At 39.5% G+C, this 15560-nt stretch overlaps 1 protein-coding gene across 1 annotated transcript in view; it reads right to left on the minus strand.

Moving 5' to 3' along the window:
• zzz3 (zinc finger, ZZ-type containing 3) overlaps window positions 1-15560 on the minus strand; it is a 66938-nt gene that overhangs the window by 39153 nt on the left and 12225 nt on the right. Inside the window, exon 2 of the mRNA XM_056471797.1 lies at window positions 1316-2780. Within this exon, the coding sequence (XP_056327772.1) occupies window positions 1316-2715 (1400 nt within the window). The 5' untranslated portion in view covers window positions 2716-2780. The remainder of the gene's footprint in view (window positions 1-1315; window positions 2781-15560) is intronic.

Below are 15560 nucleotides of genomic sequence, written 5' to 3' on the forward strand. Positions count from 1 at the left end.
GCAAAGGGTACCTAGCCCAACAAAAGGGTAACAAAAGGCAGAGCAAGACGTGCAACTGAACGCTATTGGTTTACAGAGATTCATCACTAGTGCATACACAAGCAGGAGAATAAAAACGAAGGAAGCGCCATTTTTAAATACACAGCAGAGACATTACACCGTAATTATATATACATATAATAACAAGCTATGGTCGACCCAAGCTCAAACAAACCTTGTCGTTGTCTTGATGAACGGCCACAAAACCAAGAAGAGCAGAATCTACCCTGTGGCCTGTAGTTGTTTTAAAGCACGAGCGATTTCGCTTTCTCGTGTGCGTTCGCTGTGTGTCTATATTTGAAATAAACTTTTTGAGCTGATGATAATAACGCTTCTGACATCCGAACGTTTCAGAAACAGACAAACGCGAGAGGAAATCGCGAAAAACAAAGGAGAAGCCAAAAAAAACAAAACAAAGGAGTAAGTGATTCTTTCAGCAACCTAAACCTGCCAACAACAAACTGCAATGTTTGACTATTATGATCACCTTTTGGACTGTTATGAACTCGAAATGACAGAATAATTTACTAATAGAGGTTATACGTGCTCGTGAAGTTTAAAGATGCAGAAGAGAGGTTTGCACTGACTATACAGCTTTACTTTGACATTTCCTAGAGCGAGAATTATGTCAACCGAAACTTTCTGTTCTACACCACGCCCACCAAAAGTGTACCATTGGTACCCTTAAGGCAGTGGAAACGCAAGCCTGATAAAAAGGAATCATACCAACCGTCCCATACCGTACTGTACCACTTAGTGGAAATAGGCCATTATAAGGTTCCTTAAAGCAACAGATGTACAATATTATAGTTTTTAAACATTGCTCTGGTCTGTCCAAACTAAAGCTGCAGTCACATTTACCAATCACCAACAAAGTCCAGTCACTTAAATAGAAATGTAGGAAATGTAGGGTCCTACACCCACATCTGAAAATCTGAATATGGATCAAAGATTTTTCCCATGCAGATTTTTTAACAGGTTTAAACTGATGACAGATATGAATTCAAGCAAAACATACTTCTTAACCTACAGTATTTTTGGCTGTCAGTCGACTGAAGTCTTCTCATCAAGCTACATGATTCATGTCCGTTGTAAAAATACATTCAATCCTGGGTTGTTGGGTTTAAATGTTGGGTTTGGGGTGTATTCAATTTACATAGCTTTAATATGAGGAACAGTAACAACCATGCTTGCCAGAGCAAATTACTAATCAATGATCTTAATTCACGACAATTATGAAAACGATTCAAATGGAAGAACGTAAACCTAAACATACTCTTTGTTGTGTTTGAGAGCCAAGTGATCAGACTCAAAATAGTAGACATCTGGGTCCTCTTCTTCCTCCTCATCTTCATCAGCCTGAGCAGCCAGCAGCTCTTTGGTGGATCTCGACTCTCTACTATCAGACACTATGACCTCTCCACTGACAACCTCTTCCTCGAAAAGTTCACTGTCTGCCTTGCAAGAAAGTCCCAGTGCATCATGGGGAGGGTCTTTATGGCTGGAGTCCTCTGAGAAAAAAGGAACCATTGTGGTCTCTTCCTTCAGTGAACCATTGTCTATGTGTGGGGAAGTGGGTTTGGGGGAGCTGGCTCTGAGCCCGCTACCAAAGGCAGCCCGGCGCGGTGAAGTCCTCAGGGTGTATCTGTGTTCTTGAGGCTCTGTGAAGGAGGGGGGCTCGGCGGGCAGCTGAGAAGCAGCCAACAGCGTTTCTCCTGAGATATTCGAGCAGTTGTCAGAAGGGTCCTGTGGTTCAGCCTGAAAGTCCCCGTTGGTGCTTTCCTCTCTCACGAATTCATCCTGAACCTGGCCAGCCTCTCCCACAACATCCACCTCTACCTCCATTTCGGGTTCCCGAGATAGCACAGCCTCAGCGGCTTCCTCAGGTGTGCAGTTCCTCTCACAGTCAAATTGAGGGCTGTCGGGCTCATTGGTTTGCTTGGGATGAGGGGATCTACAAGGCACAATAGGGTCAGGGGATGAGGGCGCAGCCTGGCTGCCATTTAACAGTGAGGGACTGCTGTTGAGCGTGGCAGGGGAGGCACAGGGCTCCGCAGGTAAGGCCGCAACTTCTGAGTCCTCCCTATAGAGTTCAGCAAGGCCATTGGTTGCTTTGACGTTCTCGCTGACCTCTGGTTGAAGGGCAATCTCTTCTGTTGGGCCATCCTTTTTCTGATCAGCCTCTTTGTCTGAGGCCAAGGGAACATTTGATTTGGCTCCATCGTCATTTTCCTTCAATACAGCAGGATCAGGGCTCTCTGGTTTGAGAGAAGGCTCTTCCTCTGCCCCCTGTGATTCACCTGAGCGAGGACAGCGTTTGGCCCTCTTCAGGGCAGGTGATGCTTCAGGCCCACACCCAGACCTTTGACGCTCACAGTTGTCTAATTTGTCAGACTCTTCCTTCTCGGAGGTCGGCAAGCCACGTTTTCCATATGCAGGCACGGCTTCGCCCTCCGCTTTGCTCTCAGTTACCTTTCCAAACTGTGCTCCGGTCTGCTGGTGCTGCTGACAGTCCTGCTTTTTCTTGGGCGAGCGAGCTCTGGGCACGGGAGGCGGAGAGCTCTCTTCCGGCTGGGCGATGCTGCGGTTCCTGAGGGTTCGGCCACAAAAGTTCTCATCCAATCCATTTATCCCCACTGATGATCTTGTGACGCGCGAAGAGCGGGACGCGGCCATACTATGGTGGGTGCCTACTGTCTCCTCATCGTGGTGCTCTCTCCTCAGCAGCAGAATGTGGGCACCTGAGTGACACAATGAGAGACTAATTACAGACCGTTCAGATTCTAAATGACACAGGTTAAGGTGTACAACAAAAATAGACACAACAGATGTGATTGGTTGCTGTTCCTGAAAAACATACATATTTGAGAATGCATGCAAATGTGCTCAGGTTTAATCCAAGTTGCTGCATAGCACTGAAAAGTTCCCAAGTTTAAATAGAGGTTAGTACATTCTGAAATGTGGTGGATTCAGTTAAAACAAGTTGATGAGAAGTTTAATTTACAAAGAGAAAACTTTTACCTTTTAAAAAGTCAAAACCAAATATTTCTAATAAAACTGCAAAACTAATAGTTAAAAGATCGCAATTTTGGTTAAAGATTCATGCTAACTTCTCTGTAACCAATTTGTATTATTATTGACATATATACAGATTGCAGAAAATACATTTCTCTTATAACCTCTAGAATTAACACTCAATTAAATTCCTGAAATGTTCAATTACATTCTTGAAATACCACCAACACTATTTCTGCATTTCATAGGTAAAATGTGTTCAATAGTAGAAGAGATTGGAATGGACAAAGCATATTTTTATAAATTACAAATTTCAATTTGATTGCAAGGAAAACAAAACACGATACATTCCTGTTGTAGCTGCTTTGCATTGTCATGGTAACATTCAAGTCCCCATTCAAGGGCTCTGCACCCTGGACTCAGTAAAGCATAGGGATATGGGTCTACTTGGGTATTGTATTGTCCACTAAGCACCAAAAATCTACTTTTAAATAATACTAAAATAAATAAATAAATAAAAAATTACATATTTTTCGTTATTGTGGTTATAAACAAAAAATTAAGTGGTGACCTAACCTAAGACATGTAATAATATGTTACTTTATGGGGTGTATGGGATGTAAAAGTCTGCTAGATAACTTTGAAAATAAAAGAAAACCATCCAAAAAGGTTTCTGTTGTTTACCACACAGCTGACAGACGCTTTCACTTTAGAACTGTAATATTGTGCATTGCTTAAACTGAACAAGCCTAAAGCTACAAATGCTTCAATAAATAAAAGACACATGCAGAAACAAGCTAATTGTAACCTGTTTTTACAGCTGTGGTGATAAATGAATCGAGAAATGATTCTGCATCTAATCTGAGATTTTGCGAATACATTGCGTTTCTCTCTTTAATAGATTATAAGTTTAATTTTTACCAACAGATGCCACTGTATGCTTCAAAAACAGCCATAATCTGCTTGCCTCCAAATCCTTACACATACCACTTGAACCTAAAATAATCCTTAATAAAGGTAGGAAAGGTTTAAGTGAATTACGAGTGTTCATAATGAGCTGTTTTTACATTAATTCTTGGCATAAAAGTTGCAAGTACATTAAAGGATGATTTACACTTCTGCATCAAGCGAATGCGTATGGTCCAGCGCAGTCTTTGCGATGTAGCATACCACTCATCGTGGCTAATCCCGACGCACACCTCTCAAGTGTATCGAAAATTGTGATTGGTCGGCTTGGTAGCAGTGACAAGTATGGGCAGAGCCGAGTGCAGCGCAAACCCTTTCAGTTGAATGTTTCCAAATGTCGAGTCCAATGAAGTAACTCCAGCTGGAAACCTCTGTTTTGTGTTTACATTATGACTACACAGTGTTTCCTCAAGGATTTTTTCCAACTGTGGCGGCAAGCCTTTTTTACAAAGATCTACTAACTACCTGTGGCGCTATTTCAATGACAAATGTCGTAAGCACAGTATTACGAGTCGAGATCGCATTCATGTAATAGCCTACAGCATGCAAATCTCTTTGCTTGCGTGCCGATTTCCTCTGCTCGTGCACAAAGCTTCTTGCGCGCCCTTAAATACGCGCTGCTCAAGCGCAGACAGTGTTGCCAGATAGGGCGGTTTTGAATTTATTTTTGCGGGTAAAAAGTGACATAGGCAGGTAGTGAAAATTTGGGCGGTTTTGCCACGGTGTGTCCGCCAGCCCTGGTCTGCCCTCATAAACCTGTTTTGATCTCCCAAAGAGATGTCATAGCCCCCGTTCTTCGCATACATATGCTTAGAACAGTGTATAAACGCTTGTGATCTCGACAGCTTTTGGGCTGGAAACAGTCAGCATCATCTGGCAACACTGAGCGCAGATCTTCTTGTGCGCTCTCAAATAAACGCTGCTCCCAACTCAGAATGAGCAAGTTAACTACTTGTACATTAGGTAGCATTCAGAAAAAACAAAACACCAGCGAAGAAACTTGACACAGAGGAACATAAAAACCCCCTGCCAGCTAGCGTTTTGGAAGTGTTATTGCAGGGCAACATAAACAGCTCGCAGAAGTATAAACGCACAGCAACGCGCAAGGCATGCGCCGTGGGTCACGACATGATAAATCAGTCTTTACATGACTCAGCCGAACACACAAGCTCTCTTCTTTATAAGCATTGGAGTGTACAGTTAAATACTAGCCTAGAGTAGGCTTGCGTGGTAATACAGTAATATGGTATACCGCGGGCTCTAATGTGTAATTTGAACGGGAGCGGGCAGTCTAACAATATAGCTCCCGAGCAAAAGAAAAAAGAATATATTTAATATGACTTAAATTAGTTTGAACTACTTAACTGATTGCATTAATCAATCAAAAACTACCTGTCAGTCAAAATGAGTTGAGAGGTCAGGTCGATCACAGGGAATCGGTGTTGTTTCAATGAGTAGATTGGAGAGGAAAGACAACTCTGCTCGACACCTGCTCAGATGAGGGGCATCAGCCCAAACACTTTCCATCAGGAATTCATCATGCACAGGGGAGGCATTCAACAATCTGCGTATTTGTGCCAGGGCTTGAGATTAAACAACTCAGGGCTTGCGTGATCAGAAAAGTACCCCCAAATGCTACCCCAAGTCTGAATTGTGTATTTAGGTGGAGGAAATGTGACCGTTATGATCAAGTTTGTTGCACCAAACTTGTTGTGTGAGGGTTAGCCTCTCCACAGCTAACAGAACCAATCAGCTGAACTCAGCTAGAGGACCAGCTGGTCACCAGCTAACAGAACATATCGATAATTAAAAAAAGTTCAGTATGAAGCGTTATAGTTTTATTTAAACGTGGCTGCTGAGCGCGCACCTTGGAAGGAATGCCAATAAGCTTTAGGTGTAAGTCTGTAATTTCCAATGGAGGAGCACAACTTGCACTTGCGCACATGTTGTGCAAGCTGTACACAGGTGACGCGTGCATTTTACAGCTGAACATAGAAAACATCTCAACTTTTCCGAATGCCACGAGTGCACTAAGATTCATGCAAGTAGATCTAACCAATAGATAACCAATACACAAATTTCAGTAATAATGGCAGACTAACTAAATCAGACAAACACAGTGCACCCAAAACTACAGTGCTTCGTACTTTTCTCCATAAACTTGCATCAGAACAGCAGCAATCGTTTTGTCCGTTTGTCATCCTCTAAGGAAATGCTTGATGGTAGCCTAGTTACGAGTAGGGTTGGGTCTCGTTTGGGGTTATTTCTATACCAGTGCTAAATCAATACTTTTAAAACGGTACCAGTGCCAAAACAGTGTCAGAACCGATACTTTTTAGCCACAAAATTATTTGACAAAAAAATATATAATGAATCATTATAATTGAACAATATAAATATATATTTATAATAAGTTTAAAGTAAACATCAATTCATATATTATATATTTTAATTGCATTATTATATTTCTTTTGATCATTTATTTGTTAGCATGAATGCAAAATTGGCTATTAACATTACATTAGCTTACTACTAACCTGTGGAAAGGCTGTCATCAAAATCAAGGAACACCTTTTTTCTGGGTTTGGGGCTTGTGACTACTTTTACATGGACATCAGTGATCTAATGATTTGCCTTAATCTTAATGAGACAATAATATGATTCAGGTGTTTACATGAGTAGCTTTTTGAATGTTACATTCATGATTCCCAGTTACATGTTAGAGCACATAGATCCATTAACGTCATTGCATCACCAGCCTAAAAATGTTTCCTCCGCAGTTTGTGCCTGTGGTCCTTTAAGATAATCAAAAATCACTGTTTACGTGGTAGACTCTTGATCAGAGTATTGTCTTAATCATATTAAAATCAGAGTATTGGTGTCCATGTAAACGTACTCACTGAAAGTGCCAGATGATGTCACAAGCTGTCAAAGACAGTCCATTCCTCACCTTTAAGTTGATTCCATGAGCCCTCATATTTCATAAGTTTGACGTGTTTCCCCCCTTACACGCAACTTTTGTAAAGTACCTGCTGCATGTTGGCGTGTTAGAATCCTTGCTTGTAAAAATAGCCATACTTTAGAATGCTTAGTTTAGGCAAATTTGATGAATGCGATCATGCGTGTTGATGAGCGGAGCCACTCAGCGCATGCGCCGTACTGCGAGTTTTTCCTTCTATAAGCAACAAGAACAAACGTCTGACATTGCTGATGCTGTCTGTATCCCTCAAAGCTGTTTAGAATAAATAGAGATGGTGTGACAACGCGTACTTATGTGTGCCTTTGATGCACCCCTTGATGCTTCTTAAGGGCGTCACTTATCGGATGCGCTGCTCAGAGCCACGGCACGGCTCACACATGACAGTTGATAGTATCACACACCAGACGCGCACATTCGCATGTTTTTTAAAATGAAACTATTCAGATGGCACTCTGTGGCGCGGCAGAAACAAAGAACAGTGTTCTGAGTCGTGGCTGAGCTTCGCGGACAGCCGCCGGCTTGCGATTTCTAAAATGCATGGCGCTGCTTGGTGCGACACTATGCGTCGCCGAGCAGAGCTTCTAGTGTGCGACCTACTTTACGTTCTTGTCGCAGTACCAGTGGCTCCGAAATTACGCACCGAAATACATATGCTGATTCGGTCTGGTGCATACCAGTTCCAAAGTTACGAGAGATGCCAGAGGAGCGTTAGCACAAAGCCCATTGTAAACCACGTGTACGCGCTTGTCACTTCAGGACAGAATAACAACACATGCGAAAATGAGTGCGGTGGCTAGCAGCAGTGAGGAGATTAAAAATAAAAAAGGATGTCGCCAGAGTGGCTTTTTGGTTTCTTTTCTTATGCATCCCAGCCACTAGCTCCCTATCTCAAAGATTTTTTTTAACATTCGAGCAAATATAGTCATTCAGCTTCACAATTTGTAACGTGCAATATTTAAATAATGATGGCTGGTTCCTTTACTTGACAGCTCAGATTTGATTATCATAATTTGTTTTGTTTAGAGTTTGAGGTTTACTGTATCATTATTATAGTCACCTTAAAGTTGCTTTGATTGTTCAGCGTTTACGCTTTAACATTGCACACTTTGGAACATTTTATTTATTAAGTTTAAGAGTCTCTTCAACACTTATGTTTATTTTATTATAAAGAGATCAGATATTTTGTTTAAATGTTTTAGTTTTTGTCTAATAACTCTATTTGCCTTAGTAATGTTGGTAAATTAAAATGAAGTGGTTAAATAAAAAAAGCCTAATATTCCTAAATGGATTGTTATAAAAACAACCAATTCTTTATAGCGAATGATATGAAACATGATATCATGATCATTTTTCTGCAATATCGTCCAATCATAGGAACTCGTAAATTTTGTCCGGGCCAGTTTGATTGGTTTGCCTTTTTAATGTTTCTGTGAAGCACAATTTGAAAGCAATATCTGATTTTCATTAGTTTATTTTCAGAAATGTTTGATTAATCAGTGACCACTGTAGTTTTTCTTTCTTCAATGGAAGGATACCACCAACTTCGTCCACGTCTGTAGATCTTTGATATTCAGAACTTACTTGAGAGCTTCCCACAAAGCTATTCTACTTATTATACATGTGCTTGACTAAGCTATCCCTGGTGCATTGCTAAAGCTACAGATGTGAAAGGGGATGGGCTGTATTTAAGCAGCCTCTTATCAGAGCTATAAAAGCGCTTTCCAACGATGATCACTCACTACAACACAAACATTAAGTCTTATCAGACTAATCATATTTGTCTTTGATGGATCTTTCCTGCAGCACGGTGTGGTACATCACAGTCCAGTAAGGATTTTGGTGATTTTCCACTGTATGGAGTATCTGGTTTCAAGCAAACCATACCCTTACCAAATTATGATGTGTAGACACTGCAGATACTGGCCAGCCAGATAGAATCATTACTATCTGCAACAATGGATTTGCTGCAAGAGACACTTAAAAAATGTTCTGTTGTACCTTTCCTATGGTATATGTACGTTTTAATTTATTACAACTATTTGATTTAGCTTTTTAGGGCAACAGTTTCTCAAGCAGAAAATAAGCATCCACATCAAAAGCTACTGATCAGCCCTCAATTCATGAAACATTTGGAAAAATAAGTCACTTATCATCCAAGCATGCTTTAGGCCTGAACATTGCAGTGGCTTTACTTTATACCCAATGGTAAAAAAGATATCCAAAGACACCCTGTCAAGTTGTAAATAAATCTGTTTTTGAAACTAATGGAAGATAATGCAGAAGTCAATGATTTATTTGAATTATTTATAATACTATCAGATAGGGATGTAATAATTCACTGTGAGCCGGTTGAAAATGGATTCAAATATGTGATGATTCAAACAGGTAGAAATGTTGAACGAATCGCGCTACATGCTCTGAACAGAAGGGGCGCTGTGTTTACAGGCGCAAGCTTGCTTTACCTGCACATCGACGCTGAGCAAGAGGTGGGGCGGCAGAGTAAAATGACAGCAGTGAGGTGCGCCAGACAAAACTCAAACTGTGTGCAAATACTGCAAAAGGACGTTTACTTGCACTAACAGAACAACGAATATGATGCACATAAACCATCACGACTGTGGAAAAACTACTGTCAAAAAAAAAATAAATAAAAAACCAGCCCACGTGGACCGGATGATTTGTAGCTCCGCTTGCTCTGACGAGTGCTTCGGAGATCACACGGTGCAAAAAGGCTGATTTATACATTTGCCTGGCGGACGAGGCAAATGTATGCGAGTTTGCAGTATACAACGGACGAGGCTTTCATATTTGATGTGTTCGCCAATGAGATATATATTTTTTTAAATGTCAGGGGAGGGTCAAAAAAAATAGATTTAGATTTAGCCCATTCCACAATTCACACATTACTGTATGGTTGGTTTGTATCATCTACTTATATGCTAAAAAGGCAATAATGGTACAACATTCCTGACCATCACACCAATAAAGCCTAGAAAAACAGGGCATCAGTTAGGGCTGGGCGAAAAAATATTTATCACAATATCATGTTTCACATCATTTCATATCGATAATTATTAAATGTTTTTCATTCTTTCAACACATTTATGATAATTAGGTTTTTGTTTTATTTATACACTTTATTTTAATTTACTAGCATTACTAGGAAATAGTTTTAATAGTCAAAAACAAAAATATTCTAACAAAATATCTAATTACTTTATAATGAAATAAACATAAGTGTTAAAGAGACTTGATAAATAAAACGTTACAAAGTGTGTTCAACGGTAAATGTAGATCAACATCTGTAAGGTGTCAATAATAATGACACAGTAAACCTCAAACTCTGTAAACAAAACAAATTATGATAATCAAATTTAAACTTTCAAGTAAAGGAACCTACCATCATTATTCAAATACATACAGCAACGTTACAAATTGTGAAGCTGAATGACGACATTACTTCCTATGCTAAAAAATCTTTCAGATGTGGAGCTAGTAGCTGGGATGCACAAGAAAAGAAACCAAAAAGCCACTTTGGCAACATCCTTTTTTATTTACAATGTCCTCACGGCTGCTGTATGGCACTAATTTTCGCTTGTGTTGTTATTCTGACCTGAAGTGACAAGCACGGGCGCAGGCTTTGCGTTTGTCTAAGGTAATTAGTCTGCCGTTATTACTGAAATTCCATACAAAGTGTGAAGCAGATTGGTTAGTAATAGCGCTCAGGGCATTTGGAAAAGTTCAGAGCGAATGCCTCCATTGGAATTGACAAACTGACACCCTAAGCTTATTGGCAATGGTTCCAAAACGTGCGCTCAATAGCCACGTTTTAATAAAACTATAGCGCTTCATACCGAAACTACATACCGAACTTTTTTTTTTATCCGTATTGACAATTTTATTTGGCCGATATCGATTTTATCGCCCAGCTCTAGTTTCAATATATTGCAAACCGATAGATTCAGTTTTATTCACAGTTTTATTTTGTCTATATTATTGAATCTTCTTTGGTGTTTTTTTTTTTTTTTTGGAATTTGTTTTTAAAATAGCAATTCAGTTATGGCACAAAATATACAATTTTTCAAAAGATGTGCAGCATTTAAGAAAAAAATAAAAAGGGCTCTTCACCTTAAATTTGATTCAAACAATTTTGTTTAAAAAAAAAATAGTGACTTCATCGTATCGAATCGTGAGTCAGGTAAATCGTTACATCCCTACTATCAGAATACCGGGCCATGCCTAAATCCCACTAGATTGAAATGAACAGTCCCCAACACCCGTTGTAGGATTATTTTTAAACAAATGTCGCACACAACTTAACAAGGCTGTATGGTGGTAGTATGCGGTGTGCAGACGTTCCTCTCATTGTGAAACGTCACTGAGTATTTATAACCTGCTCAGGTGAGATGAAGTGAGAGGTGAGAAGAAAAGACTTGAGGCTTTTAACAGTCTCACACATCTTTATAGCCAGTTGTACAAGCCAAAAATACATATACGTGTGAAAAAGGAGGAACAAAAGAAAATAAACACTTTTATAAATGCTACAAATGAAAATGCTAATTCAATGTCTGCACAATAATGACATACAACTTTGAAATCATATTAAAGTAATATAATCGTAAATAGGTGACGAGGGGCAGATCCAGTCGGAGCTGGATAAAGTGAGGAAGAATATGGTGTTAGCAGAGGTGGCACAATATAATGAATTCACACTCACTTTGAAGCGGTACTACACAAGTGTAAAAGCAGACTGAGCGAAGTCATACTGAACCGTAGAGTTGTATTGACTAGAGTTGCATCACATAGTGGAAAAGCACACATATAAAGCAGTCACAAACAATTCTAAACAATAATTATTAAGCTCCACATGTAACTTGGCCATGTAAAAGTATACTAATCTGACGCTTAAATAAAACCAAAGTATTTCTATCTACTCAGTTTGGTTACTGTCATGTATTTGATTTATTCATTTATTTTTTGTTCAAGAGAAAATTTGCCAATTGCCAATCAACCAACCAACAAATGAATAAAAGCAACAATAAAAATAAAGCTGCAAGCAGCGATGAAAGGGACCCGCACGTAGGCTCACGCACGTAGGCTCACCAGGCTCATGACAGAAAACAGTTGGCTTCCTGTTGGGTTTGAGATTTCAATCCAAGAGACTTTTTTGTAGGTATTGGCATGTTTGAAGTTTGGGGGCCACTTCATCAAAAGTGCATAGGTGACGCTGTTGAGCCATTTTGCCAGACTCACTTTTCACACCAATAACAAACGTAAATTTTCACCACTTCTGGTCTGTGTGCAAATTTTTTTTTTAGTTTAAGCATGTTAAGACCCTCAAAAATGTGATTCATTCTAGAAAAAAAAATAATAATAATAATAAGAAGAAAAAGAAGAAGAAGAAAGAGCAATTACAAGAGCAATTGACCTTATTCTTCAATGCGTAAGTGCTCGCGTTTTTGCGATTGTTTTAGAACTTCCGATTCAGTTGCCTATGGGAGAAATGACTAGGAATAATAAACGGCAAAAAACAGGCAAACTACTTACTCTACAAACAAGTGTTTGCATTACAATACAGACAAAGTCGAATAATATAATAAGAAAATATCAGTTTGCAACACCAAGCAGCAAAACGAGCTGTTTTAACGTTTAAAAATGAATGGAAGTGAATGAGACCGGAAGTTTCGAGCCAAAATGATTCAAATGGCTGCGCCCACTCGTACGCGGAGAATAAGGTGAATAGGGCCTATACACCATAGTTGCTTGGTCCCTAATAATAACAATAATAAAAAACAGAGCAATACCAATAGGGCCTATGCACCTTAGGTGCTTGGTCCCTAATAACAATATGAAAATTTGCAAATCCTTATTAGAATACTAAACAAAGTATATACTGTAGTTGTAAATTATTTAGAAAAAGAAAATCTATAAATAAAACCCAAATACAAAACTGTCAAATGAATCAAAAAGCATTATTGTTATCTCTATAGATGTGTCCCAAATGGCACACTATAGACTATGCACTTATGCACCAACACACTCAGTATATGTATGTAGTGTCGTCCCAACTGTAACACTAACTTTTTTTTTTACCAAACGGAAATTCGAACCCTTTCCCAGATGACGTTTGATGGTTGCCAAATTAGTGAAATAAATTACCAAACTACCAAATAATACTCCTCATGAGTATAACCACATTCACCACCGGAAGGTCGTATAATCACTCTCGTAGGAGAATTTTGCTTTCACAATCCAAAATAAATAAAGTAATCCTACAAGAGTGCAATGTTATCAAACTTCCAAACAATTCAGCAGGGACTGGCAACCTTTACAGTTATCACACGTTTAGACGGTCTTCGCATATTTAAAAAAAAAATCCATATTTCCAAATCTGCATCACACATTACACAGATTGAGCCAGTGCCAATCTTTTATTGGCATTACAAACTGTCTGAATTTGCTAAAAGCATTAAGTGTAACATTTGAAATAAAATGGTGTAAACTATGTTTTTGCAACTGATATTATTTTTCATATTTTAAAATTAATATTACAGTTTTTCAGTAGTTCATTTACTGGGATTCATGCCATTATTTAACCCTTGTGTACTGTTCAAACTTACTACCCTTGTGTTTGTGGCTGTTTTTGCCCCATTGACTTCCATTATAATGATATTTTTGATTGCAAAGCCATGACACTATATAATTAGGTATTCTTGATTGTTGGTGGTTTTCCCTGTTGGGAAGAGGTCAAATGTATCATTTTAACTGTTTATCATCAGTTGGTAGCATTAACCCTTTAGATAGGCCTACGCAAAATGTTTCTGGCTCTTATATTGAGTAAAACAGCAGATTATAGTGTGTAGAAATATACTCTCTCTCTCTCTCTCTCTCACACTCACACACACATGCACACGCGCACGCGCGCGCGCGCACGCACGCACGCACGCACGCACACACACACACACACACACAATACTTGGTATAGAAGGCAGAAATTAAGCTTTTTTTGCACTGCAACTAATGATCAACAGTAAAACTTCTTCCCAACAGGGAAAATTATCAACAATCCATTATTATATGGTTATAATAGAAGCCAATGGAGCTATAAAAGCCAAAAGCATAACAAAAGGGTAGTAAATTTAAAGTACTGTTTATTCTTTTACATTTTCAAAGCATTTTCTTAAAATATGGGTCAAAATAAGATTTGTCACCAAAAATCATTCAGTTTGCTGAAACACGGAGAAAGTTGTGGCCAAATTAAGACTTAAAATCCCCCCAGAGTGAAAGAAAACATCCTCAACGGCACACAAGGGTTACGGCTCAAAAAAGCATTTAATAAAGCCATGTTGCACCAGTGTTGTAATAGATCACACACCCCTTATCACAACTGGCTCTGTCTGAGCTGGGTTAAACAGGCAAAAGAGCTGCTACAGTAGATAACTTGCTACTGTTATGGTTACAGCCCACCAAAGTCTAATCTGTACAGATACAGTTTCACATGGTTCATTATCTGGGGCCTGTACAACGAAGCTGGATAGCTAGTTAAGTGTTAGTTAATTTTTGAACCCATCTTGGGTTTTAGGTAACATGAAGGAAGCTTGACTTTACTCACTCTTTGTTGCCATGCTATTATTGAGCAGCTGCCTTCGTGTTACCTAAAACCCAGAATCGGTGCAAACTAAACTGAAACTTAACTTACAAGTAGCCAGTTAGAGTGCACTCACAATATGCAATCCAAACCGTGCCCTGGCGCATTTGTAGGAGTGCTCCGAATCGGGCCCAGGTGCGGTTCAGTTGGCCGGCCCTGGCCCGGTTGGAAGAAGCGTGCCAGAGCACGGTTCGGTCACTTTTAAGGGACTGTTTATATGTATTTATTAATTATTCTTACTTTTCAATGTACATGAACTGTCATGATTTATTAAAGATACAAACCCCTCACTGTACGTCAGCTGCACCTTCAGCAAACTTCCTAATACTTCCTAGCACGATGAGTTTTATGATAATTTATGAGTGGTGAATCTGTTCCGCAAAACTGACTGCATGTCACTGCATCCCAAGCGACCAAAATGATATAGCTAAAGCAAAATAGAAAGTCTATGCTATATTATTGGTGGTTGTGGTTGGGGGGTTATCATATCATAAGTTAGAAATTACAGTATCGTGACAACACTTGTGCATCACTACACTGGGTCTATGCAAGAGCTCTTAAGACAATTGTTCTCCCAGGTCTGATCCAAAAATGCCTTTTTAAAGACATTTAAAAATCTGGGGTCGCCACTGCGGAATGAACAGCCAACTTATCCAGCATAAGTTTTACGCAGCCGATGCCCTTCCAGCTGCAACCCATCTCTGGAAAACATCCATACACTTTCATTCACACACATACACTATGGACAATTTAGCCTTCGCAATTCACCTGTACCGCATGTCTTTGGACTGTGGCTAAAACCGGAGCACCCGGAGGAAACACACGTGAATGCAGAGAGGACATGCAAACTCGACATAGAAACGCCAACTGACCCAGCCGAAGCTCGAACCAGCAACCTTCTTGCTGTGAGGC

Source organism: Danio aesculapii, chromosome 2 (assembly GCF_903798145.1).
Source record: "Danio aesculapii chromosome 2, fDanAes4.1, whole genome shotgun sequence".
Classification (NCBI taxonomy): domain Eukaryota; kingdom Metazoa; phylum Chordata; class Actinopteri; order Cypriniformes; family Danionidae; genus Danio; species Danio aesculapii.